Raw genomic sequence first — 25,715 nt, 5'->3', positions numbered from 1 at the left:
CCCCCCCCTCTCAATAGCAGTTAGCAGGTACAAACTGCACCTATGCAGCATTGTAAATCTGCACAAACATATTTAATGCACCAGTGGGTGGTCAAGATGATCTAAGAAGCTCATACCTTCCTTGGTATAACTCTTATATCTACTAATATACAGGAAGCCTAAACAAATGCAAAATGTATACAAGCAGTTTATGACACATATCCTTTAAACAGGAACCATGCGGTTATCTCCAAGGACACCAAAGCATATAAAATCTGAACATCTCGAAATTGTATAAAAAGCCAATTATATGGAGAGAACGAGGGTCATCATGGAGTCCCATGTTTAGTAATGAAATGCTTTTCAATCAGCATGAAGCAGTGAGAGAAATAAACCCACTCATGTGAGTTGAAAGAGTATTAAGGTGGCACAGAGAGCACTATCCAAGATTGGCTTGAAAAATAAAATGGTCTCACCACTCATTCAGTCTTAAGCTGGCCATACACCTAAAGATTTATAGTCTAATCTTGCTGGTTGGAACAAAAATCTGGACAGTTTTCCAGCATTTAAAGTCATCTGCTCCCATAAGTTACCAGCCAGATGAGACAATAAATCTTTAGGTGTATGGCCAGCCTTAAGCTGGCCATACAACTAGATTCATTTTTCGATATCGCTGGTTGGAACAAATACCTGGTAATATCTGAATGACCGTTTCAAAGCAAATGGTCAACTGTCATTTGCTTTCATTCATTTACCAGGTTTTTGTTCCAACCCGCCAGATCGAACAATAAATCTTTAGATGTATGTCCAGCTTAAAGGTGCCCATTCACGGTGTGATGATCGCACCTGTTATGGGCTGGATTGCATCACAACACATGCAATTTGCTTGCAATGCGATCAGAAGGCAGTACAAAAAGTATGTGCAGCACATACTTTTTGTACTGTGTGAAGAGATGCCCACGGGAGCGCACATCGCATGGTGCTATCACACGTGTGTGTGTAAGACTATCAACCATGTTCTGGATGAAATTGCAGCACACATTTCAGATAGTAAAATAACTCTTAACACTTTTAATTGTTGTTTAAATCTGTTGGTTGTCCACTACAATTAAGCAGGCAGAAATAGATTTAAGGTTTATTATTTGGAGTTTTTGGTCACTTTAAAAAAAAGAAAATGGCAGCAAAGAAAAGACAAGTAAAACCACAAGTGTCCTTAATATAGGGTTGTTCAAAGAGAACCACATGCAGCTGACAAACCCCAGAATAAATGTAAAGAACAGTGCAATTTCTTAGTTCCACTACGGGGGTTTCATAGAGTTAGTTTTATACTGGTGTATGAAGAGCCTCAAGTTCCAGAAGCTTGATTTTTTTAAACCGTTTTACATTTCTGTGGGGTACAGGAATGTGTTGGGGTTCTGTGCCCCTAATTACGGCATAACCAGGAACAAATTTTCTTCCATGCCATCATGAGCTAAAATACTTGCTCCCAGAACCTGTCCTTGAACCTTGCCAACACAGTGTAGACTTGCATTCTAGTATTTTATGGTCTAAAATCTTGCACAATGGCTATCAGGGTTGATGCAATCATCGAAACGGACCAGAAACTTGCAACCACTGTCTAGAATAACTTCACAGCCCAGCTGCTACAGGGCTTACAAGAATCCATGGATGAGTCAGCCGCAAATTAGTGCAACAAAGCGGCTTTCATTCCCCCAACTCCAGGTGCTTTCTGTATAACATTACACACTAGTAAACAACTTCCATGTTGTAGGTCTTCAAACATATGGCAAACATAGTTAAGGTGATGTGGCAAGAAAATGTTTTAACTGCTTAATCTGGATAGAAGTCAAAAGTGGACAGAATTTGGCTGCAACGACTGTTGAGAACATCTGAATTACCAATGGCAGCCATAAAACACATGGAAACCTGACACCAATGGTAGCCACAAAATGAGCGAGTACAGTATCTAACCATTTCAGCCACATGAAAAAAACAAAAAACTATAAATTAAAGGGGGGAAAAAAACCATAATAAATTACCCGCATTGAAGGATTGACACACATAACAAACCGAGAGGGAGGCACAAGAGGGTCAACATGTTGCCAGGAACAGATGTGCCACTTAAAATACGTTTGTAAGTACAGTTAAAGCTTGTCACTCATTTAATTTATAATCACTCCTTTATCCATTTCAAATGGGAGGCGGCATTGCAAAATTATACACATATCCAGGGCCCTTTCAGTCAAAAGTAATAAAAAAAGATAATTGGTTAAGATTGTTCTTTATCTTGGAAATGGTCTGTCCCCCAACCAATAAAAGTGTACTGCAAAATAAACTTTAAGGAAGCAGTGTCCTTCAGACCCGAGTCCGAGTCCAAGAGGCCTCTCATTCTTGTTTATCCTGCAGTTGCATTTTCCAGGCTTCATTCAAGTAAACTAGTCGTTTGTAGTTGATGATAAGGAGAATGAAGTTCAGCAAATAAGTGGTGACGTAGATAATACAGAAGTCCTTCAGCACAAAGTACAGGATGTAGGCCAGGTAGAGTGACCCTACTACTGACACTATAGATGTGGTCATTAGCACTAATGCTGCTACAGCACTTACTGTCATACCTGCAACAGAGGAAACAAGCATTAAATAGGCCACAATGACATGTTATACGTACATGCAGCTCACTCCAAAACATTCAATACAGTTAGCAATGTGAAACGTAGAAGCACTCCATTCCTGTCATTTCAGCAAAGAGATCCATGCTTTGATAAGGGAAATACTGTAACCTCCATGATGCATTACAGGTTCTATAGGAAACCACTGTAGTTGGGGCACAGCGATGGTAAACTGGGACTGACGGGATGAAGGCTACACTGCGGAGAACTGGGAGAAAATTCAGTTTTTAAGCAAAAAACACAATCTGGGGCACTGTACTTCTAGTAGCAAGGTGAAATGGGAATCCAGTGCTTTCTTTCTATTTCCTCTTAAACATTTATATTAAACATTAAATGTAGGAATAATCCTTCACAGTCTAGCAACTTCTTTCTTTCTACTGCTGATACCTCTCCCTATGCAACCAAGCATCTGACTTGCCTTCTTCATTGCTTTGTTACATTGCCTACCTGCCTTTAATCTGATCTACAATAGATACACACGACAGACAATTCACCGTACAGTAAATCTGTATCCTTGTCTCCAACAGGTAAATTCAACTTTGTCACAGGCATACGTGCAGACTATCTCTCTCTGCTGTAACATCCACATGCTTTTGAACTCTACTGGGTACATTTGCAAGCAAGTGTCTTCACTGCAGAACATTGCATCCCTTGTGTGTGGGATTGTCTTATAGGTAAATTCAACTTTGTCACAGGCATACGTGCAGACTATCTCTCTCTGCTGTAACATCCACATGCTTTTGAACTCTACTGGGTACATTTGCAAGCAAGTGTCTTCACTGCAGAACATTGCATCCCTTGTGTGTGGGATTGTCTCATAGGTAAATTCAACTTTGTCACAGGCATACGTGCAGACTCTCTCTCTCTGCTGTAACATCCCCATGCTTTTGAACTCTACTGGGTACATTTGCAAGCAAGTGTCTTCACTGCAGAACATTGCATCCCTTGTGTGTGGGATTGTCTCATAGGTAAAAGCAACCAAATATCTGATCTGTGTAAATAACAACAGTACCTTGCCTGTGTGTAGTGAGGCATGTATTTTTTATTCTAAAAGAGATATAGTATCCTAGTATCCTGGAATGCCAGAAGTGTTTTTGTAAGCCACTTTTATTGCTCTGTATAGCAGGGGGTGGGGACTGAGGGTGTAGATTCCAATTATTGGAAATTGGGAAGAAGGCATTGTTAGAGTATATTAGTTCTCATTGCATACGGCTATGGCCATAATTTAGCTGTGGCCCTGTATTGAAGTGGACCGTTTTAAAGTGGGAAAACAGAGTCATAACTACGAGCGTTATACCTGCGTTACACCGAAGGAAAACTGAAGGCAAACTACTACAAATCAACAAAAACACACATGGACTGCATTGATACCTCAATAGTATGTAATTCATCTCCAATATGCTCTCTATTTCTGTGTTATGCAAACTCTTGTATGATTTGAAAAGTTCTGATTTAATGAATTGTTTGTAATTGTTATTACTTGTTTGGTGAAGTTGTTCAGTGAAGCATAGTTTAGTGTTGCATTCTGCCTGATGTCTACTCAAACACAGTGCAAATTATCTCCTTTGACCATTTGGCCGTTAGTGTTCAGGTGTAGCCTGACCTGAACAGACTCACTATATTCTTAGAATTAGTGACCTGCAGCTTTTCTGAACAGTAAAAAATAAAAACAGACATTGATCATCATCATCAAACAGGTAATTTCAACTTTAGATTTCGATTTTGTACTGTATGAACATGGCTAGGAATAACAGATGCACAGGCAAAATTTTTAAAACTATGTGTGCAAACGCTAGAAGCCTAGGAGACTAAATTCCTGATCTAATTGCAATAATGACAAGGGATGACCTAGACATTTTGGCTATCACAGAGACATGGTGGAATGAGAACCATGGCTGGGACGTAGCTATACCAGGATACAATTTATTTAGGAAGGACAGAATGGGAAGAATCGGAGGAGGGGTAGCAATGTATGTAAAGAAAAACATAAATGCTACTTTAATACAAAACATTGAAGAAAAAACTGAGGCCCTTTGGGTGACCATAGAAATGGTGGAGAAGGACATTATTCGTACTGGGGTCATCTATAGGCCACCAAGCCAGGGGCAGGATTTGGACAGTAGCCTATAGCTTGATGTCACTAAAATGGCTTTAAAGGGAGAAGTCATAATCATGGGAGACTTTAATCTACCTGATGTGAATTGGGAGGAGTCTTTTGCAAGATCATCTACAAGTGGAAAATTTCTAAATTCCCTACAGGGAGCCTCTCAAGCAATTGGTGAGGGAGCCTACTCGCAAAGACTCAATATTAGATTTAATACTCACAAATGGTGACAGGATATCAGAAATATATGTGGGTGAGAACCTGGGATCCAGTGATCATCAAGCAGTATGGTTTAGTATCAAGGCAGGGTCCAACTCCAGTCACACAAAAACTAAGGTGTTGGATTTTAGGAAGGCTGACTTTGCAAAAATGGGGAGATGTTTAAGCGACTCATTAGCGGATTGGATGAACTTGAAAGGAGTGCAGGAGAGGTGGAGAAAATTAAAAAGTGCAATACTAAAGGCAACGGACCTTTGTATCAAAAGGGTTAAGAAAAGTACCAGGAAAAGGAAGCCAGTGTGGTTTACAAAAGAGGTATCAACTAGTGTAAAAGCAAAAAAGATGGCCTTTAGGACTTACAAGCAGACTCAAAATAATAATGACAAAGAAGTGTATCTTGTCAGACGCAAAGAGGCTAAGAAAGTGATCAGGCGTGCCAAGGCACAAGCTGAGGAAAAAATGGCTCAGTCCGTAGATAAAGGAAACAAAACTTTTTTTAAGTATATAAGTGAAAGGAGAAAATCAAATGGAGGAATAATAAGACTGCGGACAGACACGGAAAATTTGGTGAAGGGAGACAAGGCAATTGCAGATCATCTAAATAATTACTTTTGCTCTGTATTCACTATAGAAGGAGATGGGAAGGGACCACAGTTAAGTTGCAAGGACATTCGTAAAAATAAGGTAGATGGAGGTACATTTACTAGGGAGAAAGTCCTAACAGAACTTTCAAGACTGAAAGTGGATAAATCAATGGGGCCAGACGGAGTGCATCCAAGGATACTAAAAGAACTAAAAGATGTGTTGATAGCGCCATTAACAGATTTATTCAACCAGTCACTAGATACAGGTGCAGTTCCAGAGGACTGGAGAAAAGCAAATGTAGTTCCACTGCACAAAAGCGGAAGCAAAGAAGAAGCAAGTAACTACAGACCAGTGAGCCTTACATCAGTAGTAGGGAAAATAATGGAAACACTATTAAAAGAAAGAATAGTGGAATATCTTAAATTAAACAACTTACAGGATCCAAAACAGCATGGTTTTACTGCAGGGAGATCATGCCAAACAAGTCTCATTGACTTTTTTGACTCCGTGACCAAAATACTAGATGAAGGGGGGGCTGTAGATGTGGCATATCTAGACTTTAGTAAGGCATTTGACACTGTCCCACATCGCAGGCTGCTAAATAAACTTGAAAGTGTGGGATTGGATTAGAAAACAATTAAATGGATAAGAACCTGGTTGCAGGATAGAAAACAGACAGTTGTCGTAAATGGAGTGCATTCTATGGAGGGACATGTTACCAGTGGAGTACCCCAGGGATCTGTACTTGGACCAGTGCTCTTTAATATCTTTGTTAGTGACATTGCAAATGGTATTGAAGGGGAAGTATGCCTTTTTGCAGATGATACAAAGATATGCAACAGAGTAGACACACCAGGAGGGGTAAATCAAATGACTGATGATCTAAGTAAACTTGAGAATTGGTCAAGAGAATGACAACTACAGTTTAATGCTAAAAAATGCAAAATTATGCACTTGGGACTCAAAAACCCAAAGGCTCAATATAGTATCAAGGGTACTATAATGGAAACTACTGAGGAGGAAAGAGATCTAGGAGTCACTATTTCAAGTGACTTAAAGGCAGGGAGGCAATGTAACAAAGCAATGTAACAAAGCAATGAGGAAGGCTAGTCAGATGCTTGGTTGCATAGGGAGAGGAATCAGTAGCAGAAAAAAAGACATAATAATGCCACTTTATAGGTCATTGGTACGACCTCATCTGGAATACTGTGTCCAGTTCTGGAGGCCATATCTTCAGAAGGATATAAATACATTGGAGAGTGTACAAAGAAGGGCAACTAAAATGGTTCATGGCCTACATCACAAAACTTACCTGGATAGACTAAAAGATCTTAACATGTATAGTTTGGAGCAGAGAAGGGAAAGGGGGGACATGATAGAAATCTTCAAATATATCAAGGGTTTTAACATAGTACAGGTGGGAAATTTTCTTCAAAGGAAAACAAGTAATAAAACACGAGGACATGCACTGAAACTGGAGGGAGGTAGGTTCAGGGGAAATGTTAGAAAGAATTACTTCACAGAAAGGGTAGTGGATAAGTGGAATAGCCTCAGAGGTGGTAGAGGCTAAGACAGTAGAACAATTTAAACATGCTTGGGATAGGCATATGAATATCCTTACAAAGAAATAAGGATTAAAAAGGGTTGAGTTTACCTGAAGGGTAAAAAAGGGGCAGACTAGATGGGCCAAATGGTTCTTATCTGCTGTCAAATTCTATGTTTCTATGTGTCTGCACTATTGATGTCCTAATAATTGACCTCATTCTGCCCATCACCATGAGGAGTACAGGACAGCAACATACATGTAAAAGCCATTATACATTGACACACATTTACACTGGAATTACGCAATAGAATGAATACCCACTGTATAACTACTCAGGAGACTCACAGAAAGGTACTAACAAATATAGGGAATAGTTATTAACTTATTTTTATAAAAGCGCACACAATGTGGTACAAAGTGTACATATTAAACATTAACACGATATTAGAGCATAATACTATGCAATTTGCAGATCAAAGCAAAAATAGCAATCACCACACCACAGACTGGATAGGAGATGGGGACAGAGTAAAGCACTGGTGATATAGATGCATAGTGCAATGGAGGGCCTCTATAAGAGCTTAAATACTGACAAGACAAACAGAAAGAAGGTGCAACCATAACCATCTGAAAATGCACAGTGCCCACACTGAGGGTACTGGTCCTAAACATTAGCCGCCATCAGTTTGCTCCAGCTACTGACATACTCCCCAAATAATCAATATAGCACTGACATTTTCATGATAAATATGAATATTAATTAGCTGTGTAATACTACTGGGTCACACCATGGAATGGAGTGAAACCAGTATACAGAGTGCAGGCAGTTTTAGGCTAACCCTCTATAAGCAAACGAAATATATATAGTTCTAAACCTACACTGCAATTAATCATTACTGAAACAAATAAGACAATTAAATGGACTATTTATATGTATAGTCTAATAATACTTCCCCTCTTTCTAGACCCCTGCTACTTAATTGTTTATTTGTTATATTGGTTTAGGGTTTAATGAAAGGTATAGGGTTTAATGAAAGGTATATTTGCAGCAAAAGATACATTCTCTGTTTACTTAACCCTTTGTGCCATCATTTCTGTGAGAGATTTGCAAAAATATTGGCTAAAAATGCCAGTGTCACTCACATTTGTTATATGAATTCAAATAAAAAAAATGTTATGTAGAAAAACATTATATGTCCTATAAAAAAGGTAAACATTACAGGTCATTATGATGAATAAAAAGGTGTGCTTGCCAATTTTTCACACTAATTTCGACAAATGGTTAATAGCCATGTCTGCCAACTCTGAGCATGCGATGACCACAAACCTCCAATGTAGTCATTAATGCCCATATTTATGTCAAACATGCTTTGCCATGCTGTCACTCCCCTAATCTGCTGTATGGAGGCCAGGAAAGAGCGGTAACTCCCAGAGGAGAAAGCACAAACAGAGGTGTACTAAAGGCAGACTTCATAGCACCATTAGGGTCAATAAAACTTTATAACACAAAGATCTACATTAACAAGACTGTTTTGTCCCTGGTATCCAAATGGCCGACAGACAATGTCTAGGATGACAATCAACACGCCAACACCATATGGTCAAAATGTTAACACAAGCAATTGGTTGACACAGCCACCAACTGGTAATGGTAAAGTGTGCTGAGCGTAGCAAGGCACCTGGCGTAAAGCATGGCAAGCTAAGCGAGGAGACTCTGTACACTAATTCGGGGTCCGCGTGCTCAGGTGTCGACACAAGAAAGTGAAACCGCATGTTAACCATTTCCATGCATGTTGACATTTGGGGTCGACCTAGACATTGTCTTTTAGTTATACCATACCCTGTTTTTCAAGTAGAAATCTGAATCTGAAATGAAACAAAATCTAATTGTAGGTTTCATATTTATAAATGGTACTGGAACATACTGATCAGTAATACTCACAACGCATACCAGACTTGTGCTTTGGAATTCCATCCTCGGGCAATAAGAAATCACTAGTGACACTGCGTGACAAACCTTACTGAATCTGACACGCAATAGTATCAGCTCTTGCCTTTGCTGTTGGGGAGGGTGTGTATTAAGAAATAAAGGAATAAATAAGGCAGATGCACATTTCAAACTATACGTCAAACATAAGATAGATGGAGCCTTGCTGAATAAGTATCAGGAACTCGTCAAGTAAAGAAATGGTTCCCAGAGTTTCTCTGTTAACAAAAAGCGAGATCAATGCATTGCCAGGTGCGCCACCTGCAATTGCACATCACCTTGCAAAATCATAAATGGTGGCGGTACAGTGACCGGGTGATTGATGTGCAGCTGATCACAAATAAATGAATCGCCTCCATGGTGTCCATAAATGTAGAAATTGGTGCTTCAGACTTCCATGTGGGTGCATTGTGCAGCTGTCATGAAGATTTCTTTATGGACAATAATGAACATAAATATGCATCTCTGAAGGAACCTCCTCCAATTAGACTGAGACGGACGTTTTAGATCTTTAGTGTTTAAGAACCTTCTATTTAATTTGTGATTACACCGATAAAAACACTTTTAGAAATTAAACCACCAGACTCCACACCTTGCATCATATGCATGCATATCTGAAAAAATAAATCTGAGTCTTCCAAGCTTCAGCTAAACCTTCATTCAAAGGCTTATCCACAATGGATATCCCAGGGGACATAGTCTGTTCTAAACTTAAAAATAAATGTTCATATACATAGGGGAAAATTTAAATGTTTTGGGACAAGTCTAATAAGTAATGGGTGCCCACATCACTCACAAAACAATTGAATATAGCCAGTCTTGCTCCCATTACTTATTACACTAGTTGTGCCAACGGGTGTAGATCAGTTGATCACCAGCAAGTTGTTAAAAAGTCATTAGGTCGACAGAGTCATTAGGTCGACATAGGTAAGGATGACGATCATTTGGTCGACATAGGTAAGGTCGACAGTGAAAAAGTCAACATTTTTTATTTATTTTTTTACCCTTATGTCCTAGTGGATGGTAGGGCATGAAATACCACCCACATGTATTGACATGGACACCGAAACATACCGCCACCTCTACTCGCATTGCTCGCTATGCTTCGGGCACGGTGCCTCGCTACACTCGATACACTATTTTATTCCTAGTGGATGGTAGGGCATGAAATACCACCTGTCGTGTCGACATGGACACCGAAATGTACCACCGCTGCGTTCGCCATGTTACACTCGGCACACTATTCTATTCTCCCGCCACACCCTAGTGGATGGTAGGGCATGAAATACCGCCTGTCGGCACATGTCGTAAAAAAAAAAAAAACCCTGTCAACCTAATGACCCAGGTCAAGACCTATCTGCATCGAGCTACTTGGTGGTGACCCAATGACTGTATCCCGTGCCAACATGCACCGGAGTTAAGCACACCTGTGTTGGGTAGGCTGCTGAAACTAGTTTTGGCACCCAAAAGTTTAACTTTTTTTTTTTTTTTATCAGGAAGTTGCAAAAAGAAATGAGTGCCAGGGGCATTCTACAGCAAAACAAGTGAATAATAACAAAAAAAGGTGCACCATTACTTTATTATAGGCACCCTAAAAAAACTGAATTGCCTCCCATATATATTCATAAACATCAAGTCCGTTGCATACAATAAAGTTGCTGTGGTGAATAGTGAAATAGATTTGCTGGTTAAAAGGATTAGAAATGACCTGCCTGCATGCCTATACCAGAGGCATCCCCTTTTTGGCTGCATCATCCTGAGGTAACTCAGCATGGTAATAATGTTGTGCTCAGACCACATGATCATATGTGCATAGATTGTGAGTCACTGGCTTATATGCCATTGTGGTGGATATTGTATAAATGGAGACACATACACACATTTTTCTTGGATGCATTCGTTTTAAAAAGTGGTTACAAAACAATAGAATTATGTGGCCTGTATCTGTGCTGTAGTAAGCAGAGTCATACGGTTTGCATGATTGTAAGGGCTATTTCACACGCTCTGGCTCCTGCGGGACGGCAAAACCCTGCATGCCCAGGAAGCCATGCCACACACAGCAGTTAATAATGGACACAAATGTCACACGGGACGGCCACGGACCAGCTGCCTGGTTGCAGCCAGTTCCCCCCACTGGAAGGGACGGCTGCCGGGCTGTGGCCATCCCCTTCATTGTAAACGACTGTGTGTGGCACGGCTTCCTGTCGGTGCGGAATATCGCCTTCCGGCAGGAGCCAGAGCGTGTGAAATAGCCCTAACTAGCAGAAACCCAGTATGAGTAGGTTGAGATGCTCTTCAGTGCTTATAATGAAAAGGGGATTGGTTCTAAATCCCGGTGCCGGAATCCCGACAATTGCTTATGTTTCTTCACACATAGCATGGACTACAATCTGTCAGGTTACCCCAACAGCAATGCCTAGACTACAAGGCTACATTGTAACTGTACTCACCCAGAAGCATCTGTAGTAAATAAAAAATTATTCCAAAGACACTGTTTGGTTGATTCATTATACTATCATTTCCAAAGATGGAACCCAACAGACCAAATCCACGACCCCATCTGCAGAACAAAAAACAGTCATAAATTCAGTGGTCCCCATAAATCTTTTCTTACATATATACATAGACAATCCAGTAGTGCATTTAATCCATTAGCATAAAATAAATGCATATAGAAAACATGCCGGTACCAAAGGAAACAAACAATTGACTTATGCATTTTGGTGAACAGGATGGGAGAGATGGGAACAATATTTTTGTTCTTTTGTAGTACAGATTCTCTGACCATAACAAACAGGGTCATTTCAATTAGGCACAAAGGGTTGCAGTTACAATGCAATATATATAACATCAAAGGCACCCAAACTTGCAGAGTATTGTGCACAGCCATATGGTGCTGCAAACAGAAATCAGCAAGTCTGGCTGTACCATAAGTGGGGACACGCAGGGCGAGAACAACCCCCTCATTCGCTGACAGCAATCGGTGAAGAGGCAATAGACATCTACATCATACGCCTATTGCTAAACCAGAGGTTCCCAAACTTTTTTTAGTCACGGCACCCTGAAGCATCAGAAGTATTTCACGGCACCCCTAGGCTAAAGGTTTATCATTAAGAAAGTTAGAAACAAATATTAGGTTAAATAAATTGTGATTATATCCCATCCTTAGGATCAGTGATGTGGTAATGGACAGGTTTTACTTCTGTTTGTGCACAGTTTGACTATTATATTGGACATAAATAACTTGAATTGGTCCTGGACCACCAACCCAGGGCACCCCTGCAAGTCTTCCAAGGCACCCCAGGGTGCCACGGCACACAGTTTGGGAACCACTGGGCTAAACACAATTTAAGAATATACTAAAATCGCACTCATACAACAGGATCATTGCAAGAAAATGCAGATTTCAGTACTCCTATAGTAACACTTTCACAAATAGAAAATCGCTATTAAAAGAATTTGTTCACATGGCCATTGCTTCAGAGAGATGCCAGTGATCATACAGCACAGCACATACCTGATATGAAAGGTGGACATCCACCACTCAGCCCTGCATCAGATTTGAACATATACTTGTTTGCCAAATTAGAAAGAGCAGGCTGTTTATAGCTCAGGCCACACGTGTACAAACAGGGAACCATTATACAATCAAAAGTAGTCATATCAATAAATGCATCTTGCATCCCAACAGGTATTGGGGCTATTTTATACCAAACCCCTGGGTCAGAGGCGGTGTAAATGGGACACGCCGTGTCCCTTTACACAGGACTTCTACCCAGGTCCTGACCTGGGTAGAACACGGCTAGGACCAGGGTAGAGGGCGATGCAAATGGGTACGCCGGGTCTTCCGACCTGGCTCCCATTTACATCAATGAGGGATGTGCAACCTGCGAACCGCAGCGTCCGCAGGTTGGACGGGGGGCACAGACAGCCTGCGCTGCTGTCTGCTATACTCTGCAGAAAGCAGCGGAGGTGAATGGATGCCTGTGTGCGACATCTATTCACCTCACGGACGAGGGCTGGGGTAGCCCAGCAGATTACCAGCGCAGCGGTCCGGGTCCCGGCGCTGGTGTAAAAGGGGTATTACATACATTCCACCTTTTGAGGATTCTTCTGTAGGCTCTATCATGTACAATTTGCATACAAAGTATTTAAGCTAAAAATGTTACTATTTTAATAATTATGTTACCGCAATCTAGAAGGGGTGGCCAATAAGCAGCCCTTCAGCTGTTGATAAACTACACATCCCACTAGCATCAGTTCCAGCATGGACAAATAGGAAACTAAGGCAAGGCATGCTGGGATGTGTAGTTCATCAACAGTTGGAGGGCCACTTATTGCCCACCCCCGCTCCAGAGCCTTGAAATGGCATGTTATTTTATATGCATGAAAAGGCTAAAAATGGGTTGCCCAAACTTACGCTGGCCATACACTAGACTAAACTTTCATCCATCTAGTTGGTTGGATGGAATAAAAACTCTTTACAAAGTTATCTGTATTTTATCTGCAAAATATGTAAGATTTTATTCCTCTGTAGTACAATATAACATGAATAAAACGATGAGGTGGAATTGTGAGATCACCATTATTATGCATTGATCAGGATTCTGTTCTGTTTGATATGCCTTATCCATTTGATCATCATAAAAATGTGACCACATACATTTATTTTATTTATTTACAGTTTCTTATATAGCGCAGCAGATTCCGTTGCACTTTACAATAGTAGACAGTAATAAAACAAACTGGGTAACAACAGACAGACTTGGAGGTAGGAGAGCCCTGCTGCAAGCTTACAATCTATAGATAATCATACATTTATCTTCCATGTGCCACTACAGGTTGCAGTGTGAGCTCCTTGTGATTTCAGCATTTTTTTTGAACCACTTCATAACTATGTTTTCCAGCTTGAGTCTCTTATTCACTATTTGTCTTACTAAGTAGATGAGCGCAAGGCCTATTGATCACTCAGAATTCTAGTGGCTATAGCCAAAAGAGAAACTGTAAAGGAACAAAAAACCAACAACATCTATTCTATGTCAAGACTGTGTGGGGGTATTCAATCTCGGACGATATTTCTGCTCGGCAGAAATATCAACAGTCAGTATTCAATCACCTTGGCATATTTGGCTTTATTAACGCCTTCAGTGATGTTTTTTTTTTTTAGGGAGTGCTCCCCACTGGGCGAGTTTTTGGGGAGAGCGCTCCTTAAAACCCCCTCACTGTGTTTTGCACTGAGCCGAGCAGCACCGCACACTAGATCAGCCGCTGCCCGGCTGTGTGAGGCATGACATTAGCAAGGTCATGCTGCACACAGCCTGGGGAAAGGAGGCAGGGCAAGTTAAGAGGATCTCAAAACAACTATTCCTGCCAAATATTGACAGACTGACAATTTATTAAATATTTTTTAAATTTATTAATTTACTAATCGTGGCTTCTTTTCCATTTGGAGGTACAGTACCACGGGTGTTCCCGAATTACTTTACCTGCCTTAAGTTTTGCTTTACGGCAGGGGTGTCAAACTCAAATTCATCGGGGGGGCCGCATCAGCAGTTTGGTCACCCTCAAAGGGCCGGTTGTATCTGTAGGTCCCCCTGTATAATTATAATGCCATGATACCACAGACTGCTCCCCCTGTATAATATAATAAAAGTAATGCCATGACACATAAATGATTATACAGGAGTAGCAGCCTGTGGTGTCATGGCATTATTATTATTATACACTGGGACACCTCAGGAAACAGCAGATATATATATTTTTTTATTGTGAGTGTGATCCACATCCTCACTTACTGTTTCTCTGTCTGTCCTGCAGCTGCTGCGGCTTCCAGCTTTTCTTCACTGCTTGCTGCGGCCACACTGTCCCCGACTCCCGGTCCAGCTTCCCTGCCTGCTCCTACTTCTCTACAGACGCATGGGCGGGCGGCGTCATCGTCATGACGTCCCCACCCAGTGTCTGTCACTGCCGGGCATCAGAGGGAACAGGTGGCCGGGCCCTCCTCCACGTAGCCGTGGAGGCCGGCGGCCCTGTTTCTGTAGCCGCATACATATGTGCCTACAGGAACATGGCCGCGGACAGTGGAGGAACAGGTAAGGCGGCCGAGGACGTGGACGCGGCCCGCAGCACTCCTGTTTTAGACACACTGCCTCAGCGTGCTATCTCCTCTCGCGGGCCACATGACGAGGTCTGGCGGGCCGGAATTGGCCCGCGGGCCTTGTGTTTGACACCCGTGCTTTACGGCATAAACACACTGTTTTCGAACAGAATTAAAAGCGTTAGGTGACCATTTTTTTTAGGTATTTAAAGTTAAAGTTTTTAAATTTCCTGGTTTCTTGTGTTAATTGTGTACAGTATGTGGTACAAAAGAAATTCAATGTCCACTTCAGAATTTTTTTCCTCCGCTATAATAATAAAAAAAATGGGAGTACCGTGCTGATTTTTTTTTTGTTATGGTAGTAACCTTACCTTTGTTAATCCTTTGAGTGTCAAGTAAATTTGTCAAAATAAATGTGAAAATTGGCAAGCAAATCTTTATTCATCATAATGACCTGTAATGTTTACTTTACATAGGAAATATTTTTATTTACATAAGAAATGTGAGTGACGCTGGCATATTTTGAAAGGGTTATGCACCTAAACAAAATTGGGTATCTAATGTCGATTTAACCAAGAATTTGTAATTAAGTTTGAAAAATGTGCATTTAACGTAATGCCAAAATGTATGGAAGATAAAATAATTTGGTTTGGATTCGGGAGGAAAAGTACCTTAGGGGTCCAAATTTCTTGGTAACTCCTTAATAAACTGGATAAAGACGCTGTGATTTGTGATGTAATACTTTGAAAAAAAATTGTAATAAACGAATTGTCAGGCTGTCAAAACATTTGGCTGAAATAGTTTTGACAGAGAGATGCCGGACACATCTGGTTGAACTGACACTGAATGACCCTCATACAATTCTTTACACTCTGTAAAGCACAAGCAATGGATATATCCATTAAACAGTGTATGCTTTGTGCAATATGCCAAACAGACAACACCTCATTTTATTTTTAAATGTCAAACACTTGTACTGAGAATAACAGAGTTGAGGCAGGGGGGCGCTACAGTAGATCTCTTTGAAGCATTTCAGAAATAACAGCATCCCACTCTCAGAAAGTGCAAGCATACGGGTCCATGAACTCCCATCTGATTGTAACTATGATCATTCAAAATAGGATGTAGAACTGAATAGTGTCTCAACAAATATTTTTTGCATGTGATTCAGGGATCGCAAACACACAATATAGTGTGTAATTTACCCCAAATCCCCTACTGGGGACCGAGTGGGTCCCCGGGGATGCATTCTGCTGTAGCCAGCACAGGCCTGTGGAGCAGTCATGCAGCCACCTAGCACTCAGTACCTGGAATCTGTGCGGGAGCAGCGGCCACCCAGGAGCCAGCAGGGGACAGAAACGGAGAAGCAAGAAAGCCGCCCAGAAACCTGCTCTGCAGCAGTGGCCGTCTGATCGTCTGGGAACCTGCTCTGGAGTGCCCAACAAGCCAGCAGGGGAAAGGAGCGATCCATCCTGAGGCCCAGGAGTAGAGCAGCAGTAGTGCTGTACGATGAGCAAGAGAGCTGCCACTGTGGTGAGAATGAGAACTGCTTCCACTCCCCCCGTCACCTCACCCCATGTCCGTTCCCTCACTCCCCATTGCCTCATCCCATCTTGCCCCCCTGTCACATCACCCCCTTTTGCTCCCCTTGGAATCACCCCATCATCTCACCCCCGGTTATCCATCACCTTCCCCCATCTTGATCTATGTCACCTACCCACTTCTTGTGACGTTGTCTCGCCCCCTTCACCTTACTCGCCACCGACCCCACTCGCTTTCGCTCCCCATTACCTCCCCGTTTTGTTCCATTGTCTTAAACCAGTCACCTAACTGTCAACTCACCCCCTCTCGCTCATCCTCTCATGCTCAGTCACCACCACCATTCTTGCTCCCCGTCCCCTCCCCCTCTTGTCCCGTTGGTTTACCCCAGTCATCTTACTTTGTCGCCTCACCCTTTCCCCCACCCTGTCTCTTTTCTCTAATTCGCTCTCTCCCAGTCCTCTTTTCCTACTGTCCCCTTTTTCAACCCCTCTTCGTCTCACCTCTCTCTCTGCCCCTAATCTCCTCCAAAACAGTTTCTCCCCTGCTCTTTACACCTCCCCCTCTACCTGGCACAGTCTCTTTAGCGCTCTCCCTGACACCACCCTTCTCCCTCTGTGTCATAGAATTTGACGGCAGATAAGAACCACTTGGCCCATCTAGTCTGAACCCTTTCACTTCCTGACACACTCGTTTGCTCCAGTCTCTCGCTCTCCCAGACTTTGGCCCTTATTCTGATCGGTGCGGCCGGAGCCGATTATGCGGCCAGGACCATGCGTGCGAAACCCCGCCTTCCATACGGATCGCCAACTCCATCCGTATGCGGTAAGAAGCTGGCCGAACGGACCGCACGTGTATTTTTCACGGAATACGCCTCCTCCATCTAAGGGAACCTCCCCCATCATTCGATGGTCGCAGATGCAGGACCGAGTGCTCCACCAGCACCCGCAACCTCAGACCACACGGACATTTTTCCGTGCAAAAGCCGGGATCTGGGCGGGCAGCTGACATCCGGCGATGTCATATGTCCGCCCCCTACACGTGCGTCACGGCCGCATTACCATACGTACGCCCAGCGTTTTCATGGGAACTCCCATGAAACGCAGGGCGTATGCATATGGTAATGAGCCCAAATAGCCCTTCACGCCCCTCTCCACCCCCTGTTCGGAGTGTTCACATATCATGCGGGATTTGGCCGTACGCCCCGCTCGCACATGCGCAGACACAAAACATCGGCGGGCCGAACGCACGCGGATATATCCGCATCGATCAGAATAAGGGCCATTGTCTCTTACTCTTGCTTGCACCCTTCCCTCTCTTTTCCTCATCCCCCTTTCTCTAAATCAGACAACCTCTTTTTCTCACCTCTCTCATTCCCTCATTCCATGAAGCTCTTCCCCTGACCACCCCTCTCTCCCCTCCTTTCTATTATTCACTCTCTTTCCTGACACCCTCTTTGTCTCTCTCACCTCTTTCTTTTATCAACCTAAGGGGCATTGTAATGACTTTAGGGGGGGGGGGGGGGGTAATGCCTAGCACTCCCAACAATACTATTGTCATTTGTCTAAATTCCATTCTCTTTTACCAAAGCCCAACTGTCAACCATCCACTTTTACTAATGTCCTCACGATATACATGAAACCGTCTTCCCCATACTTGGCACAAAATATTAATGTCAGACATTTTAAACTTAACACTTCACAGGCACTATGAAAGCCACAGCATAGAGTATGAACATAGAATTATAAACTGCCTCTTTCAAGTATACAGAGCTGGTATGCAATACAACTGCAGCAAATTCAAGAGAAGTGTGTAGAGAAACCCAATATGAAAATCTGTTAGGTTCATTACATAAAATACTGGAAGTCCTTATGATGCAGGGGCGCACATCAGCGCTCACCACTGCCCCGTACACACTGGGCGGCTCAAACGAGTAAACTGAGCTGCTTTCAGCTCAAAGTCGTCCAGTGTGTATCGGCCTTAAGAAGCAAAGTATGCACAGTTGATGAAACATTAATTCCAGCTGCCACAATCACATATAAGCTACAAAAATACAAACCAAATGACTATCTGCCTAACATTTTGCGTTACACCAAACACACACATTTTTAAACACCCCTAAAAATGCTAGGTTAAATCCCATTTTTTATTTTTGTCGGTGGTTAACAAAAGCATACATTACTATGACAAATAAATCAGCAAGGTTCTTTGTTTTAGTGGAGATCCCTCAATAAGAACCGTAATATTTCTAATAAACTGGATAACAAAGACTGTTCAGTAAATAAAGTTAATAAATTGAAAAATCAATATTCAATAAACTAATTGTCGTACAGTTAAGATATTTGGCAGTAATAGTTTTGACATCCTCTCTTAACTAATAACTTTTCATAATCATCCGAGACGGGTGGTGGACACCCCCGATTGAACAGACATGAAACGACCCGTGTATTTTTGCTGCAGCAACCCCATTTTCTCTGGAAACCAGCTGCTTTCAAGGTCTCTGCTTCGCCTGTTGAAGGTAATGCAATTACCTGCAAGAAATTGGATACCCCCCATGAAAGTCATTTGTATGCAAGATAACAAGTGACACAGCGCAATACAAGTGCTAGAAAAAAATAAGTCAGCAAACTAATGCTGCCCATACATATGTGCGATTGCATTCGATTGGATCTCGGGTTCGATTTCTCTTGATGCTCACCATTCGATAAATCGCATGAAAAAAACCATTTTAGTGCATTCGATCATGCGACTTATGGAATGCACCGTTCGATAAAAAAAAAAAAGAGAGGAAGGGCCAGGAAGTGACCAGAACTCTTCAAGATTTGCACGTCGCCATTTACAAAAATCCGCATGCGCACAAAACAGCATTCGATAACACATTTAAGCTGTAATGTGTATTGAACTGTGGTGCTCTTTATTTGTACTGTATTTTTGTTATTTATTCAATGTTATGCCAAGTTTTGTCTCCCTGTATTGTTCCTTTGTACGGCGCTGCGAAACACTTGTGGCGCCTTATAAATAAAATTATAATAATAATAATAATAATAATAATAATAATAATAACACATGCAATTCGAGAAATATTATGTGCAGCACATAAGACCGTGAGATGCAACATTCGAGCGGTGTGCCCGCGCATCGCGTCGAAAGGTACACATTTTGTGCATACAATCATTCCATTTCTCAGTCAGATGAGGTCGAAATCGAAGGATTGTATACCATATCTCACAAGTGTATGGGCAGCATAAGTATCTTCATCCAAGATAGTAAATATCCTGGAACCAGACAAGAGAAGCCACAAAAATTATCACGGAAAGTATTATGTATCTGATTGAACAATTAAATAAAAAATATATACGCAAGTGGTATAATGAAGAAGAAGCAAACTGCATCTGAATTATATAAATGAGCTGCAAGAACTTATGGAGCTGAATCGAAGATTAACAAATGTACTAAAGGTCACCTTCATTCAGCAGATCTGATTGAAGATACTAAATTCTTCAGCAATCCCTATCTAACAATGCACTACAGTCAGACATTTGTCGGTTTTGGAATGAGTTACGTCATCCGGACCTCACTCAGGACATGCAGACTGACTATATAGTTAAAATTTGACTGCTTGTTCAGACGACGGGGGGCACATTATCAATACACTAGGGGCCAAATGTAATAGGGTGAGAGTTTCAGAAAGTGAGAGATTTTGGGAGAGTTTTCCCCCTTTTTTTTTTTAAAGCAGCAATCAATTACATGGCAAAACCAGGTTTATTTTGCCATGTAATTGAGTGCTATGTTTAAAACATGGGAAAACTCTCCCAAAATCTCTCGCCCTATTACATTTGGCCATAGAAGTTATGCACAGTATCATTAAGAGACTGTGGGGTAGATTTATGAACCAACGATCAGGGGAATATGCGCTATCCACATCCCTTATGGCAGGGGATAGCGCTTCCCCGCTGCGGACACTTTGTGGTGCCTTATAAATAAACGTACTACTACTACTTCCCCTGATCTAAGACACCCGCTGAGCGGGTGTCTTACGTGCGGCGGTGTCGGGCAAGAGGCATAGCGCAGCTAAGATATTTCGTAGTGTGCGCCTGCCTAATTTATGAACGGTCAGCATCGCTGACCGTTCCAGCAGCTATCGACATCGACAGCTGCAGACGGCGATGCCCTATGCCGACAGCAGGGACAGCGCTGTCCCTGCTGCTGGCTCTGAGCTGCGCTGGGATCTCACGTGAGTAGCGAGATCCCATGCATGCGCAGTCCAGCCGGCCGGGGAGAAGCTGACAGCGCGTCAGTGTTAACTGATGCGCTGTCTGCAGGAGGGGACATCGCCGGAGGGGGGAGTTAACGCTCCCCCGCTTCGGCGGCAAGATCTTAGTAGATCTTGTCGGTGTCCCCTCCTGCTTCGCCTCGCTACTGAGGCGAAGCAGGAACTGTTATAGCGGTGCTCTTAGCGCCGCTATAATAAATCTACCCCACAGTACCAAGCTTAAAGCACCATGATTCAAGAAAGTTTGTGATAAACCATGTTTTAATGCTTACTCAAAAATATATACAGTTAAATGTCAAGTACAATCAGCTGTACAAAAAGGGGATTTCTTCTGTGGATCTAAAAACTTAACCTTTATTACTTTAGAAAATTATATATGTAGCTTACAAAAAAAAAAAAACACATTTTCAGAATAAAATGGTAATAATAATGGTGTTCATACTGTATATCACATAGTCAGAAAGCATAACTAGCTTATATGAGCAGGTCCTTAATAGGACTATCTGTGCATTCACAGCATTTATGTCATAAATCATGTATCATATCTTTAATATAGTGGCCATCTATCATTTACAGAAATGTCTAGTCTCTCACTAAATACGAAGAATAAAGTTCCTGCCAAATTATGCTCATTAGCAAAAAAGGCAACTGCACAACAAAGATAGATGTATATATATATCTATATAACTATATCTATCTATATAAAACATTGCATGGAATCCTGTTATTATTTGGAGAGACCTGGAAAGGTAGCACAGCATGGAGTTTCACATCTCTCTACTGCCTCCTGTCTTCTTGGATCGGGCGGTGAGAGAAGAGAATGTCACGCTGATGGAAAGGAGAGACTGTGTGCTCTTGTACACTGAAAGAAGGTACCATGATATCCGCAAAACTGCATCTAAAGCTAGGAACGTGTTTTCGACATATGGGCTTGATCACTTGAAATCGCATTTCAGGTGATCAAGCCCATGCGCCACGGTAACATTTCAGCATGTGATGGTGTGTACACACGTTAGATGTGCCTTAAGATCCTATCCACGATCTGATCAGATAGGATCGTGGATAGGATCTTAAGGCACATCCGATTTGCATCCTATCTTGACTATATAGTGCAGATCTGCACTATATAGACAAGGCAGCCAAGACTTTCTGGCTTCCGATACGTGAACGCGCATCGGGATCGCAAGGGTTAAAACCCTTGCGATCTGCATCCGATGCCGATCCGATGTTGACGATATCGTCAACATCGGAAAGGAAATCGGACCGTGTGTACACAGCATAAGACATAGAAGCTACATATGTCAATTTATAATAATGCATGGTCATGATATAGTATTGAATGTAGTACGAAAGTAGGAAACCATACCCTGTAAATAGTCAATAATACCTAAATTATGGTATAGTCAATAGCTTGTCAACAACTCCTCAAATACCAATATGATAAATAACACATAAGAGCAAAAAGATATGTTTGCATGCGGAGTCTTCTACTCCGACACCCAATTGACCAATTCAAGTGTTGATCTGTTTGGGTGTGCTGAGCCGTGGGAAAACATTTCAGCTTGCACACCCCAGTCCTGCAGAGCTGAAAAGTGTGAAGCGACCCCTCTGGACACCCACACTTTTTGGGTCCCTCCCAGCAGTTTGTTTGGGTTTATCCGTTTTATGCAGCTAAACTAGGACCTGTATAGGTGTGATTGGAGGAATAGAAGAAAAGTGAATATCACCCCACAATCTGTCACTTTACAGCGATAACCAATTGAATTCTGCCCAATGTATGACTAATCCCATACAAAGTATCGTAGTGTTCATTGTAGCACCCGCTAACTTTGAAAACCCATGCAGTTCCTCTTCCCTGCCTGGGATGTCGCTGTCTGCTGTAGTTCTTCTAGCACAGTGTGGTCTGTATATCAGCACTGATATGCAAACCAGACCTGTGCTAAAAATACCAAAGCAGACAGCGACACCCCAGGCAGGGAAAAGGAGCGGCATGGGTTTTCATAGATGGCGGGTGCTAAAATGAACACTAGTAGCAGAATATATAGACCAGGGGCTCTCAAACTCGGTCCTCAGCACCCCACACAGTTCACGTATTCTATGTCACCCGGCAGGTGCACTCGTTACTTACTGACACATTTGAAAAGATCCACAGGTGGAGCTAATTATTTCACTTGTGAATATATATATATATATATATATATATATATATATATATATATATATATATATATATATATATATATATATATATATATATATATATATATATATATATATATATATATATAATTTTTTAGGACACCCCGGCTGGCGAAGTTGAGGAGGAGAGTGCTGTCCTCCAGCATTTGGCAGCGCACAGCTGTCTTAAGTATATGCAGCATTGGGGGTTGCAGTGGCACTCAATGAATGACACAGCAGACGGTGCTTGGTCACCAACATTTCAAAGCGGGTAACACTGCGAAACGTTAGCACACTAGCTGTGTCTGAGTTTTTATTTGTGAAGTCCATGGGAGTGCCGATATTTGGAGGACATGGATAGTATTATTTATTGAGCACCCTGGCCATTGCACATTGATACTTGCCAGTGCCAGTCCATAGATATATATAATTTTTTTTTCCTTGGGCAATGCTAATTCACCATTTCGTGGTGAAGGTTGGTTCAAGGAATGGACCTAAGCATATCTACATATACAGATTTAATAGACAAAGATAAACATAGAATACAAAATAAAATGTTAGAGACATTGAGCTGACACGTTAGGGTCCGTGGTGAGTGTTAAGGTGCCCATACACAATGATCGCACCCGTTATGGGCTGGATCACATCGCAGCGCATGCAATTTGCGTGCGATCAGAAGACATTACAAAAAGTATGTGCTGCACATTCTATTTGTACTGTGCGATGAGATGCCCGTGGGAGTACGCATCGCATGGTGCAAACGCACCGTGTATGGGCACCTTTAGGCATCCAGATGGCTAACAATGTCTTGACATACATATTGTCAACATGGTCAAAAGGTCAACACACACACGATGAGTCGAAATAGCAATAGTTCAAGCATGAAAAGGTCAACATGAGGTTTTTACAGATTTTTGGTACTTTCCATACTTTAGCGTACACAAATCAAAATCCACATGGAAAAAGTGTGCGGAGCACAGGGGCAGTGGAGCGATGTGCCTGGCCTAGGGAGTGACAGGGGACACTAATTGGGGGTCTGCATGCCCCAAACATCTGGTGTACAGTTTTATATTTTTGTCAATGGATTGCTCTGGCTCCTGATCCCCAAGTTCCCATCACCTCCTGAAAGTTGGGACTGAGGGTTTTTATACTAATGAAGGCTAAACAAAAAATCTAGATCCAATCCAAATTTCTAGATAATGGCGATATCGGCAGTCAAACAAGCTGCCCTTCCACCGGAAAATTACGAATATTAAGCCCACTCCATTATCCAACCCTCCCCTGTGCATAAAACACACCCTACCTCCCTGGAAGTCCTTTACAAGGGACGCTTCATTCAGCTCAGTGCCCCCTTCCACACGTTAAGTGTTCACCCTCCCACCACCTGTGCAGTAATGGAGTAATTAGCAGAAGTTACTGTTCCAGGTCCTATGTGTTGAGTGGAAGATAGAGCACCCCCTGCCACCCATGGGACATCAAAGCTGCTGCTGCTAGCACCCCCACCCCTAGGAGGGGAGAATGGGTAAGGCCCCCAGTGCACTGCTGTTAAGACGGCCCTGTGCCAATGCACAACAATGCCCACAGGGTACAGCCAGCCATCATCACCCTGTGCCCAGGGGCGCGGCACTGTCAGACAGACCTTCCAGCACACCTGTGGGCTGCCACGCAGTGCTGTTGTGGAGAACACAGGTGACAGCGAGGGACTGGGAACTGTCACAGTCAGGGTGCACAGCAGGAGCTCCTGCACTGTAGCACACCCGAAGCGCAACATACACAGGCAACCTTTGCACCATCATGTAGCATAGTCACACATAGTATCCTGGTGACACACTCCCCTCCAGCAATCCCAGGGACTGACGACGTGGCCCCGCTCCCAGTGGTGACACCTCACAGCGGTGCGTGTACAGGCTCAGGGTGTGTGACAGCCGCCTCCCATCTGCCCCATGCAACGATTCAGCCCATGCACAACACGTAAGAAGTGTGTACCGCCGGGCACAGTGACCGGGCGGATACACCTGCCGGTGCCCCCATCACTGGCACACACCCCGGAGACACATCACTGTGACAGAGGCGATGAATGAATCACACTTCTCCCACCTCTGTGCGCCCACAGCACACAGACTCCGGCACGACCTGCCCTCTCCCTGCACACCTACACCCGCTGTACGGAGACCCCAGGGGCCGGTACCTGGAGGCGAGGACTGTGGAGCAGCGAACCCAATGGTTGAAGTCGCACATGGCCTGGTATCCGGGGTCCCTTTCCTTCTCTCTCTCCACGTGGAAGGCGTAGAGAGACAGAACGATGCCGATGACACAGACCGCGTACCGGGCCCCGCTCTCCCACCGCGGCACGGACACACTCAGCACGGGCGCCGCCATCTTACCCCCGGCCTGCTCTAATCTCGCGCGTGAGGGAGCGAGACACACAGGCAGAGCGCGCGCCCGCCTGCAGCAGTGACGTCTACGCCGGCTGGTGGCGGTGCTGCTTGTGGGCGTGGCCGGAGGAAGCGTCGCTTGGTTACAGGGAGCCAATAAGGAGAGG

General features: G+C 42.9%; 1 protein-coding gene across 1 annotated transcript; it reads right to left on the bottom strand.

The window, feature by feature from the left end:
• Window positions 1–1,102: 1,102 nt before the first annotated feature.
• Window positions 1,103–25,677, bottom strand: VKORC1L1 (vitamin K epoxide reductase complex subunit 1L1). Its single transcript, XM_083174056.1, has 3 exons — window positions 25,362–25,677; window positions 11,537–11,646; window positions 1,103–2,591 (listed from the first exon to the last, which is right to left on the bottom strand). The coding sequence occupies exons 1-3, from the start codon at window positions 25,550–25,552 to the stop codon at window positions 2,365–2,367; spliced, it is 528 nt and encodes a 175-aa protein (XP_083030182.1). The 5' UTR covers window positions 25,553–25,677; the 3' UTR covers window positions 1,103–2,364.
• Between the last annotated feature and the right edge of the window lie 38 nt (window positions 25,678–25,715).

Source organism: Crinia signifera, chromosome 2 (assembly GCF_055691185.1).
Source record: "Crinia signifera chromosome 2, ASM5569118v1, whole genome shotgun sequence".
Taxonomy (NCBI): domain Eukaryota; kingdom Metazoa; phylum Chordata; class Amphibia; order Anura; family Myobatrachidae; genus Crinia; species Crinia signifera.
Note: the sequence above shows the minus strand (reverse complement) of the source record. Positions and strands in the feature narration are given on the sequence as shown.

Excerpts from the sequence above, each read along its gene's own strand:
- VKORC1L1 (XM_083174056.1), bottom strand. The coding sequence starts at position 25,552 with ATGGCGGCGCCCGTGCTGAGTGTGTCCGTGCCGCGGTGGGAGAGCGGG. Across the intron at positions 11,647-25,361 it reads TCCACAGTCCTCGCCTCCAG|ATGGGGTCGTGGATTTGGTC; the intron begins GTACCGGCCCCT and ends TTTGTTCTGCAG. Across the intron at positions 2,592-11,536 it reads TTTACTACAGATGCTTCTGG|GTATGACAGTAAGTGCTGTA; the intron begins GTGAGTACAGTT and ends CCTCTGTTGCAG.